This window comes from Alligator sinensis, unplaced genomic scaffold (genome assembly GCF_000455745.1).
Source record: "Alligator sinensis unplaced genomic scaffold, ASM45574v1 scaffold364_1, whole genome shotgun sequence".
Lineage (NCBI taxonomy): Eukaryota > Metazoa > Chordata > Crocodylia > Alligatoridae > Alligator > Alligator sinensis.
Genome location: NW_005842546.1, coordinates 327,700 through 339,769, shown reverse-complemented (window position 1 = coordinate 339,769; position 12,070 = coordinate 327,700). Strand labels below are relative to the sequence as shown.

General features: G+C 47.1%; 1 protein-coding gene across 1 annotated transcript in view; it reads right to left on the bottom strand.

Moving 5' to 3' along the window:
- Window positions 1-12,070, bottom strand: part of LOC106722682 (E3 ubiquitin-protein ligase RNF213-like) — a 128,320-nt gene that overhangs the window by 78,339 nt on the left and 37,911 nt on the right. Inside the window, exons 14-16 of the mRNA XM_014523918.2 lie at window positions 9,481-9,601; window positions 3,810-3,910; window positions 2,458-2,631 (exon numbers count right to left, since the gene is read on the bottom strand). Coding sequence (XP_014379404.2) covers window positions 2,458-2,631; window positions 3,810-3,910; window positions 9,481-9,601 — 396 coding nt within the window. The remainder of the gene's footprint in view (window positions 1-2,457; window positions 2,632-3,809; window positions 3,911-9,480; window positions 9,602-12,070) is intronic.

The following is a 12,070-nucleotide window of genomic DNA, read 5'->3' as shown; positions in this document are numbered from 1 at the left end:
AGACTTTTTGCTCCCTTTGCACAGCTGACTAAGAGAGGCTACCTTTTATGCTTCCGACTGAAGGAAGGACCCCAAAATTACATGGTGTATTAAGCATCCTCAAGGTCTACAAGGCCTGTGTACCTTGTGAGGCACAGGGCCTGAACAAAGACCAGACCTCGGGTGGTGGCAGCGGTTACCCCAGGCTTCTGGATGTTCTCCAGAAAGGGGGTTGGCCAGAAGTTGGTGCCCCTGGGGAGGCATCCAAAGTTTGGCTTTGGTCAAGCGCAATGAGGTGGGTTGCTCAGCACCAGAGCGTCCCCTACTGGCCTGCCACAAGGCCTATCCAATGCTATGTAGAGAGGCACTATCACCTCCTGCATCTTTCACTTAAAGCTTCCATTGCTGCATCCCAAAAACACATTCCCCTTTTCTCTAGCTGCATCATAGTACAGACTCATGTTGAGTCTGTGATCTACCAAGACTCCTAGGTCCTTCTCCATAGTGCCATCATCCAGCCAGGTGTCATCCACATTGTTTCTGGTTTTGGTTATTCCTCCTGCTGTGTAGAATCCCACTGCATGAACACACTTGCTGAGTTCATGGATTCACCAGGTGATCATGAGTGCTATGACTAACTTCTTGTCACCCCCACTATTGTTCAGTGGTGTAATTTGGGGAGGAGGTGGAGCAGCCACCTCAGGCACCAACTTGAAGGAGAGGTTGGGAAAAAAAAAGTGGCTGTCACCACCGTGGCTCACAAGGGATGGTGGCAACCTGGGTGCCAAGCCACATTGTTACACCTCTTTTGCAGTCCCTAGATTGGGAGCAAAAACACCATTCTGCAAAGAGTTGACAATGGCAAAGCTTTCAGCCCCATGACTGGAATGGATTCTTCCATCACTTAGGGCTATTTTCAAGAGGGTGACTTCAGAACCTAAATTGCCACTTTGGGCCCCTAGGTCCATAACTTAAGGAACTTTTAGTGCACAAAAAACTCTGCCTAACATGGAAGGCACTAAAGCTAGGTCCTAAATCAGTTTACACAGTCTAATGGCTCTCTCATCCATCCACTAAGTGTCACTTTTGGTACATATGAATAGCCTGTCAAATGGATACCTGAGAACAGGCATGTGAAGAACAGCACAAAGGGTCTTTGCACAGTTTAGTCTAAAAGCCTAAGAGTTATAGCACTCAACTAGGAAGTGGGAAACCTCTAGCCACCAAGCCCCGGCCTAGGTGTTACTGGGGGTTCAAAAACCACACACACAAAAAAGCTAACCAAGCAATCAAAGCCAAAAACCCTTCCTCTTCATCCAGAAGGGAATGTCAACTCTGGGCTTCTGGCATTCTTAAGCCTCTTTGTGCCTCCACCTACATTATAAAGTAATCACTTCTAGCTGGCCCCCAGCTTCACAGTAAAAGTCAGGATAGATTTATACCCTATAGAGGAGCAAAGCAGCCAGATGCACTCTTATCTGCTGAATGCCTTCAGCTGGAGTCCAAACCCTTCAGGAGCTAAGCAACTCCTTCCAGGCAAAAACTTCCTCACTTCTTTTTATTCATTTCATCCAGTCACTTCTGTGTAACCCATGTTAGACCCAAATCCTCCCATAACTGCAGAGGGAGACTGAGTGCTTCATTCAGGGCTGTTTTCCTGCACAGGCAGCCGTTGTAAAGCCTTTACCAGCATAGGAGGAAGAAGGGCTTAACACATGAATGCAGGGCAGGGACCTTTCAGACTGGCTTGTTCTTCTGGAGCCTCTAGGGATTTTAAACTAATCCCTAATGTGGAAGCAAATTGTCCCTTCTCCTCCATACTCAGAGGCATGTCCCCTTCCTCCAACCCGTACCTGCTGTGGCTGCTTTCCCTGCTGTCCCAGCAGCAGAAGAATCTTCATAGCTGCTCCTGCCCACTCCAGATTGATTGTGGAGGAGATGGGCTCATCTAAGGCAGCAACAGTGGCATCTGCTTCCCATCCCTGCTCCTGGGCAGTTCACTGGAATGTAACCTCACCATTGCTGCTACCACTGTTCCCAGCTATCCCAGCCCCTGTGCAGCCCAGCTGGAGCAGTCATGAGCAAAGCTTCCCCCAACCTGGGACAGCGGGAAAAGGAGCAGCAACTGGATGAGGAGGGAACAGAAGAGGAGGGGACGGATGTGCCTCTGAACCCATAGGGAAAGCAGGGATGCTTACTTTCTTTGGGAATTTTAAAAAGTGCCCAGAGGCTCCTGCAGCACAGTCTGAGCACAAAAATGGGTTGCGGGGAGGAGGCTAGGGACAGGGGTGCAGTCACCTCTGCAGTGCAGGTGCCTGCTCCTATACTCCCCTTTGCCAAATCTTGGATCTGCCCCTGATGAGCATACGCCCCTGATGAGCATACAGGGCTCCAGACAACCAATAGTGACTGAGATGATCAAGAATGTTCCTGCCCCATGAGACTCCAAAATGCTGTTGTTTGGTGTCCATCAGATACCTGGTGACCTGAGAGGCTGTGGGTGTGTAGTCCTCGGGGATGTTCTTCTTACAAATCCTGCACTGCTTGTCAGTCCAACTCAAGATGCACTGTGTGCAGAAAATGTGTTCACAGGGCAACTCGGCTGGGTCGGTGATCTCCTTCTGGCAGCTTCTGCACTTGTCCACACCTTTTCTGAAACATAGCACGTAAATGGAAAAGGACACTCAGGCTTGCTTTACACAACGAGTTTGAGCCAGTTCTTCTTGGAGGAGAGAATTTTTGACTGGTCTAATTAAACTGTGCAACCTCATCTATATTGAAATAAAGGGGCTGGGACTGATGTAACTTTGCTTCCCACAGGGGAACAGCTTTGTCTACACATCATCATAGTAGGAAAACTGTGCCCATGCCAGGCAGTTCTATCACTTTAATTATATGGATAGAGCACAATGAAGCACAACTTTCTGAACAGAAAGGCCTTACAGGTTTTGATTTTCAGGGCCTGGCATGTAAGAGAGTCAAATGTGCACTGCAGAGTACATGTAAACTCAGCTCAGCTGTCCATAAAAAATATGTTTCATCTAGAAAATTAAAATTCAATATTTTGCTTCAGAGAATTCATGAACTGTCTGCCAAATTTAGAATTCTTGAAAATTTCCTTCCCATGGAAAATTCCCCATTTCTTATATTTTATTCTAATTAACAACCACACACACACATAAGAAAAAAAAAGAAAAAGAAAAAATACTTAGAAATGCAAAATTTTCTGTAGCTAGGAAAAGTCAGCCTAAGTAGGAAAAGTCAGCTGTATTATGAGGACCTGTTTCTACTGGCATGATTAGATTTGTCCTTCTGGGCATGCTCAGAAGAGGCTGCAATGGCCACTTGTGCTCTATCACAATCATTTTCTGCTGAGAAAAACTGAATGTGCAAATCTCCAGAATTTTAATCGGAGAAACACCACTACCAGCAACTTTTTGATAGAGGAGAATGGCAATTCTCTGCCTTTTGACCCAATGGACTTTTGGTCAGGCAACATGGTTGGAAAGTGGAAGACCCCAGTTAGGCTTCTTCTTCCAGGCGTGTGGAGTCAAGAGGAGACAATCAAAGCTGAAGGAATAAAACTCAATATGTTGGGAAGTGGGCTGGCAGGGACAGCACCTTGGATCCTGGGCCCTGCTCCTGGTGGCTGCTTAGTAGGACAAATGTAGTTGTGAGGGAAGCAGCACAGTCCAAACTGAACTTATGTGGCCCCATGTGCCATCTAGACAGATAAGTATCTCCTAGACACTTCAAGGTGAAATAGGATTTGGACCTAAATACGTACTTGTTGAAAAATATACCCATACACGTCTGCTTGCTTGACTTACACAAAGTAAACATTGACAGCATTGCTGCTGCATATCTTCAGCACTTTAGTCACAACCTCAAAAATCTTCTCTGGTTTCAGATCGTCAGTTTTATACAGATTCTAGATCAAACAGAGCACAGCAAACATCATTACACTCTAGCTGAGTGACATATTAAAGCATTAAGCAGACAAGGTTCTTTGGGTAAATGTGGTATCTTTTGTTAGACTAACTAAATAGTTGGAAAATTGTTCTTTGCAAGCTTTTGGGCAGAAGCATCCTTCTTTAGGCATAAAGAGAGACTACTGGTGTTGTGTGTTCTCCATGGTGGAATAGAAGCCAATATGCAAAATGTAGGTCTGTGAAAATGCAAATGTGTGGCAGTAAGAATCAGAGGCAATGGGAGATAATAGTTGGGAGATGGGTAGGTGGTGGGGGAGAAGCAGGGGTATGCTGACTTGGTGATAGGCTGTAGCTGGTAAAATATAAAGAGGTTACCTGGGTTTATTGGATGGCAGGCAGGTTATAATGTGCCATAAATCCAATGTCTATATTTAGTCCATGAGTTTTTGTATCCAGTACATATTTCACTTCATAAAACTACTGGATACAAAAAATATGGGCTGGGAGGTGCATGCAGGCAACTGTAGTGTGAGAGCAGCGTCCACTCAGAAGGAAGCTGCACTGGGACCAGGGAGCTGGAAGCTTCCTCCATGTTGATGCCATTTTTTCCCTCCCTTCCTCTCCATTACCCAGCCTAGTCCTGGTGCAGCTTCCCTCCAGCTGGGAGTTATACTTGCACTATTTAGAAGGATCAGGCTAGCTATGGGAATCAAGGACAACAAAAAGTCCTGCTTCAGATCTGTGGGAAGTCAAAAAAAGAAAAAAGATAACACTGGGCCCTTGAAAGATTTAACAGAGCAACTCACATCTGATGCCCAAGAAACTGACATCTGATGCCCATCTGATGCGTGCAATTTTGGGCGCCGCACTTCAAGAGGGATGTGGATAACCTGGAGAGGGTCCAGAGAAGGGCCACTCGTATGGGTAAGGGCTTGCAGACCAAGCCCTATGAGGAGAGACTAGAGAAACTGGACCTCTTCAGCCTCCGCAAGAGAAGGTTGAGAGGCGACCTTGTGGCTGCCTATAAGTTCATCACGGGGGCACAGAAGGGAATTGGTGAGACTTTACTCACCAAGGCGCCCCTGGAGGTTACAAGAAATAATGGCCACAAGCTAGCAGAGAGCAGATTTAGACTAGACATTAGGAAGAACTTCTGCACAGTTAGAGCGGCCAAGGTCTGGAACGGGCTCCCTGGGGAGGTGGTGCTCTCCCCTACCCTGGGGGTCTTCAAGAGGAGGTTAGATAGGCATCTAGCTGGGGTCATCTAAACCCAGCACGCTTTCCTGCCTATGCAGGGGGTCGGACTCGATGATCTATTGAGGTCCCTTCCGACCCTAACATCTATGAATCTATGGATCTATGAAAAGGGCCAATATCCTAAATGACTTTTCGCATCATTTTTTTTTTTCACTCTCCCAAGTGGATCACACTGTCAGAAAGGACACAAACCATCCTGGGAGCAGGTGATGGACCCAGAATTGATGCGGATCAATTCAGAAAACACCTTAAGAAACTGGACATTCACAAGTCCATGGGCCCAGACAGAATGCACCCGAGTCTTGAAGGAGCTGGCTGACATCATTGTATCCCCCTTGGCAAAGATATTTCAAAATGCATGGAGCTTGGGTGAGGTCCTGGAAGACTGGAAAAGAGACAATGTGGCCCCTATCTTCAAGAAAGAGAGGAGGGATAACCCGAGGAACTATAGACCAATCAGTCTGATGTCCATCCCTGGAAAAATCCTGGAAAAAATTGCCAAGGGATTCATCAACACAGGACTAATTGAAGACAATCATCTGAATGCCAGCCAACATGGCTTTGTGACTGGCAGGTCTTACCTGACCAACCTCATCTCCTTCTATGACCAGGTGACACGTGCCCTGGACAAGGGAGATGATGTGGACGTCATATATCTGAACTTCAAGAAAGCCTTTGACCTAGCTCCCCATGATGTCCTCATGGTTAAGCTGGGGAACTGTGGCCTTGATCATCTTATGGTCCGATGGCTAGGTAACTAGCTACAGGGTCAGACCCAAAGAGTACTAGTTGATGGGACCAAATCAACGTGATGCAGGGTGAGCAGTGGAGTCCTTCAGAGTTCGGTTCTTGGGCTGGTACTCTTTAACATCTTCCTTAATTATCTAGATTCAGGAGTCAGATGCAAATTGGCAATGTTCGTGGATGATGCCAAATTATGGGGGAGGGTGGTCACATCGCAGGACAGGCTGGGGATACAGGCTGACTTGGACACACTCTCAAGGTGGGCTGACCAAAACCTGATGGCCTTCAATGTAGAGAAGTGCAAGGTGCTGCACCTCAATAGGAAGAACCCTCAGCATATTTACAGGCTTGGCAGTGCTACGCTCACTAGCACCATGACTGAAATGGACTTGGGGATCTTGATTGACCACAAGATCAAGCAATGCTGTGGCTGGCAAAGCTAACCAAACTCTGGCATGCATCTATTGATGCATCTCAAGGAAAACCAGGGAAGTCATCCTCATGCTTTACTTGGCCCTGGTGAGACTGCAGCTGGAGTACTGCATCCAGTTTTGGGCCCCCCACTTCAGGAAGGATGTGGAAAAGCTTGAGAAAGTCATGATCCAAGGCCTGGAGGGCAGGCCATATGAGGAGAGGCTGAGGGACTTGGGACTCTTTGGTCTGGAAAAGAGGAGACTCAGTGGGGACTTGGTAGCAGCCACAATTAGGTTAGAGGGGTACATCAAGACCTGGGAGAACATCTGTTCACCAGAGCTCCCCAAGGAGTAACAAGGTATAATGGCCATAAACTCCAGGAAGGCCAATTTAGACTGAATATAAGAAACAAGTTCTTTACGGTGCAAGTGTCCAGGGTCTGGAACAGACTCCCCCCCCCGAGGTGGTGCAAACACCTTCTCTGGACTCTTTCAATAATCAGGTGGATGTTTTTCTTGGTGGGGTCACTTGATCCCATCTGACTTCTTGCCTATGGCAGTGAGGGCTCAACTCGATGATCTCACAAGGTCTCTTCTGGTCCCTAATGTCTATGAAATATGAGACTTTTGTTAGATCATAGACTCAACATGAGTCTTCAGTGTGATGCAGCTACACAAAAGGGGAATTCAGTTTTGGGATGCAGCAATAGAAGCATTAGGTACTGGACACAGGGGGCGATAGCGACTCTCTACATGGAATTGGATTGGCCTAATCTGGAGTACTGTGGGTAGTTTTGGGCTCCACAGTTTTTTAAAAGATGTGGAGAAGGTAGAGTGAGTCCAGTGGCAGGCTACAAAGATGATCGAGGACTTGGAAAAGAAGTCATACAACAAGAGGCTGAAGGAGCTAGGTAAGTTTTTGCTTGTAGAGAAGGTGCTTAAGAAAGGACATGATAGCAATCTTCAAAGACTTGAAGGGCTGCCATAAAGAAGAGGGAGAACTCCTTTTCTTTCTTTCTGCAGAGGGGAGGACACTGACCAATGGCTTGAAGTTGCAGAAAAATAGTTTTAGGTGGCTATCAGGAAAACTTCACTGTTAGAAGCCACGGAACTTGTGGACTCTCCATTCAAGAAGAGGCTGGACAGCCACTGGTCAGGCATGATCTAGTCATAGCTATACTTGTATTCTACTATGGGTATTTCCCATGCTTCTTGGCTTTGCTCCTTGTTTCTCTCCGCCCCCCATTTGGCTACCTGTGTCAGGGTATTTTTAAGACTTCCTCAGAGGCATTGGGTTTTGGAGCTGGTAATTTTGATTAGGCTGGGCCAATGCTTGTGCTGGGACTTAAAGTCAAACTTTTCTGGCTGAAGAATCTTGTCCATCTGCTCAGGGTTCAACTGATCACCATATTTGGTGTCAGGAAGAATATTACTGCATGGTCAGATTGGTAGAGACTGTGGAGTTTTTTGCCTTCCTCTGTAGTTGGGGCATGAGCCTGTACCTGGGATCTCTTGAGCATTTATTGACAACATTTTACAGAAACAGGGCATTGGCTGTGATGGTTCCCCTGTTTCACCTGTGGCAGGTTAGGGTGTTATCTCCTGTGTTGTGTCAGGGTTGACCGTGTAGTTTTATTAAGAGGTTAGACAATGGATTTGTATGTGATGATGGGACGGGGATGATCCTGCTTCAGGCATTGGACTGTATGGCCTCTATAGGTCCCTTCTGAGCCTACTTCTCTATGATTCCATTATAATGGGAGACCAAGGCTCCTATTACATTAAGGGAGGAAAGCAGTGGGTTTGAGCCATGTTCTGCTGAAGCCAGCTGAGCAAGAGTCAGCTGCTTTTGAGTAACCAGACAGGAAGAAGCCCAGAGAAGGGCTGCCCACAGCAACTTGGGACCTCCTGGCTGCTCCTTGAGTGGATGGGCTATAGTTGGGAAGGGTCAAGGACATGTGACCAGAAGGCATTGGGCCCAGGAACATATTGGCTCAGCCCTAGGCCAATGTTCCTGGCCCAGGGTTTGCTAGGAGGAAGAGCGCCTGGCCTGAGCTAAAAGGCAGTGGGAACCATGAATAGGTCCAGGAAGGCCAGAGCTGGGGAAAAGCCAGCCGAGTAGCAAAGAAGTCTGGGGAGAGCTTGGAGTGAGGCACCCAGCAGCAATTGAGAATGGCTTAAGGTTTAACTACCATGGGCCATTAAAAACTGGAGGAATGAATTATGGCTACTGGGGAGGTGGAGGCCATGGTAGAGGTGCCTCGGTGGCACTCCCCATTAGCAGGGGCTGAGGTCAGGGTAAAACCATGGTAGGGTCTGGTAGCCTGGGGGTTGCATAGACCACAGCCAAGTTGTTCAGGGGCAGCAAGATCACTACCTTGTAAAGAGGATCAGGACCAGAGTCAGAGTGGATAGGGGCAGGGGACCCATTGAAGAAAAGGAAGGGCCAAGGAGGCCCAGCTGGCTGAAGCTGCCAAAGAGGGGACAGAGACCCAAGTGACGGGGAGCTGATACAAGACCAGAGGGTCCAACAAAGGTGGACTGAGTGACACATGGGCATGCCTATAGGGACAATTGGAGGTCACAATGAATACCCCAAAGGGAATGTACTGCCCTATAGCCTGGAGGGTTGCCTGCAGGGAAGGACAGGTGCTATCAGGGTGCAGAACTGTGGTGGTAACAGACTGCTAGTCTGGAGAGAGATGAATGGACCAAGCATCCAGCTCTGTCAGTTAGGGGAATCCAGGAGCACTCCAGGACTTGGAGGCAATCTCCATTGTATATACAACAAAGCATGGAAGACAATATAGTGAAGTGGTGCACTGAGGAGCTAGAGTGGGAGCAGGATCAGGGTGGCCATTAAGGGGTGCCATAGCCACCCTTAGAGACAAGTCCTGCTACATCTATGACTCTCCAGGGGCTGGGGAGTTGAGACTGCAGGAGCTGTACAGGGCCTCTGCAGCATGGCCGAGCTCCCATCTCCCCTCTTCAACCCTTTCAAAGCCACAGAGCACATGGAGGGAACAGGATAGGATTGAGTGAATCAAAGGGCTGGATTCCTCCAAAACTTGGTGGGGGCTAAAGGGCTGCACTAGCGCACTGTGTAATTCCACTAGGGTCTGAACCACCAGCTAGGGACCATGTTGAAAACTTACCTTCCAGAGGAAGACAGACTGCTTCACAATGGTCTTCAGCAGCTTCTCATCCATCTTTGTCTCATCATGCAGAAGGTGATCAATGAGCAGGTAGGTGATGTTAGTGCAATCCCATTGGTGCCTGAAAAATAAATGAAGCTCTCTGATTTCTAATAACTACCCTGTTTGAATAATTAATCCAAGGGAGTTCACTGTTGAGGAAACATCAGCTTTTCCCCAGAGCATGGAAGAAAACCAGCAGCCTGGGTGAGATTTCTGACCCAGACAGTAGGTCCTAGGGATCACACTTACACTGGGATAGGGTCTGACTGTGCTCAGGGAATGATACAAGGGGAAACAAAAGGAATAATTTGTGCTTTCATCTCCCTGCTGTGTAAAGGTAGTCAACATGTTGAAGGATTGCTGCACAGGGCTTCTGACTTGTTTGCTCTTGCTCTGTTGATAAAGCAAGCCCAGCATAAAGGGCTATAAAGAGTTGGAGCTTTATTCTCCACCCCTGGCTGCTGACGTAGTAATTCAGCATGCACATCCCATTCTGCAATATTTACAATGACTGTTTTCAAATGTGAGGTTTGCATCAGCTACGTAGGCAGGCAGTCATCAGGAGGTGTCATTAAAAAAAGCCTGGTGCTCTGATCATGTGATAGAGCTTTGTCATTAGTAGCTCTGTACCTTTACAGTTTGGGACCTTGTAGCACCATTTTTAACCATGCAAAAAAATATCTCTGCTGCTACCTGAGGAGACACTTCTCATTTCACAGAGGACTACACAGGTGAAAATGGCACCACAAATAAGGAATCAGTAAAAGATGTTCTAGTGAAGGGAACCAGGATGACTTCGCTGCTACTGGAGAGAGCAGCTCAACTCCACTGGGAAAATAACAGGGCTCCATCCTTTCCATGGACAGTAGTAGGGGAAGACACAGAAAACACTAAGGAGGCATCATACAGGACATGGATCATAATTGGGAAGGCATCCATATGTACAGCGGGGAGAGGAAAGCACACTCTACATACATATATGTATACAAACTCACACAAAATATATTCTCTCTATATGTATATATGATTGTATGTATATATGTATGTGTATGATGTGTAAGTATATATATATATACACACACACACACACACATACACACACATATATACAGACACACCCACACATTTTTTATTTATTTATATATATATATATATTAAAAATGTGAATGACTGTATATATGTTTGTGTTTATGTGTGTATATGTATATATAATATATCTATTTTTATATTTATATATAGAGATAGATATAGATTATATTGATATATCTATATTTTTATATAGATGTATTTATATAGAGATATAGATATACTTATCCATATTTTTATATAGGTATTTATATTATATAGATATAATAGTCCAGATAGTCTTCCTAATACGGGGGGTGCAGATAGTCTTCCTAATTGGGGGGTGGCACACGCAGCTACGCAAGGCATTAAATGCCTGTATACCAATGCTCGGAGTATGGGGAATAAACAGGAGGAACTCACCCTCAGAATAGCCAGTTCAAACCCAGACATAGTAGGGATTACAGAAATGTGGTAGGATTCATCCCATGACTGGACAGTTAGCATTAGGGGCTATAGGCTCTACAGGCGGGATAAAGAAGGAAAGAAGGGACGGGTGTGGCGCTCTATGTCAAAGAGCAATTCACATCCTCTGCCAGCAAAATGGGGTCAGAGGAGGGACAAGCTGAAGTGCTCTGGGTGAAGATACAACGGGGTCGTGGGGAGAGGGATTTAACGGTGGGGGTCTACAACAGACCCCCCAACCAAGGGGAGGAGCTGGACTGGGAATTTTTGGGCCAGCTTGCAGAGGCACTTAAGGTGAGGGATGCAGTTGTCATGGGTGATCTAAATGACCCTGACATCTGCTGGGAGGAGCAGTCAGCCAGGTTGGACCGTTCCAGGAGGTTCCTGGCCAGGATACAGGACCTCCACTTAAGCCAGAAGGTGCACAGTCCCACCAGAGGAAATGCCCTGTTGGACCTAGTCCTGGCCACAGGCGATGATCTGGTAAGGGGGCTCCAGGTCCTTGACCACCTGGGTGATAGCTATCATTGCTTGCTGGAATTCATCATCCAGCGCAGAGTGACAAGGGCCTGCAGCAAGGCGGTAGCCCTAGACTTCAAGAGGGCCAGCTTCAATGAGTTGAGGAGATTGGTCAGAGAGACACTGGGGTTCTCGAGGGCAGGGGAACTCAGTGCCCAAGATGAGTGGTCGTTCCTTAAGGAGACGATACTGAGGGCCCAAGAGGAGATGATCCCAACAAGAAGCAAGGGGGGGCAAGAGTGCCCAAAAGCCTCCCTGACTCACCAAGGACATCCGGGAATGTCTGGTTGCCAAAAAGGAGGCACACACCCGGTGGAAGGGGGCACGATCTCCAAAGAGGAGTATACCTCCACTGCTTGGGCCTGTAGGGGGCTGTTAGGAAAGCTAAGGCAGACATAGAGCTAGGACTAGCGTCCAAGATCAAAGATAATAAAAAGTCCTTTTTCAAATATATAGGGAGGATGAAGAAGGCACCAGGAAATGTGGGGCCCCTTCAAAT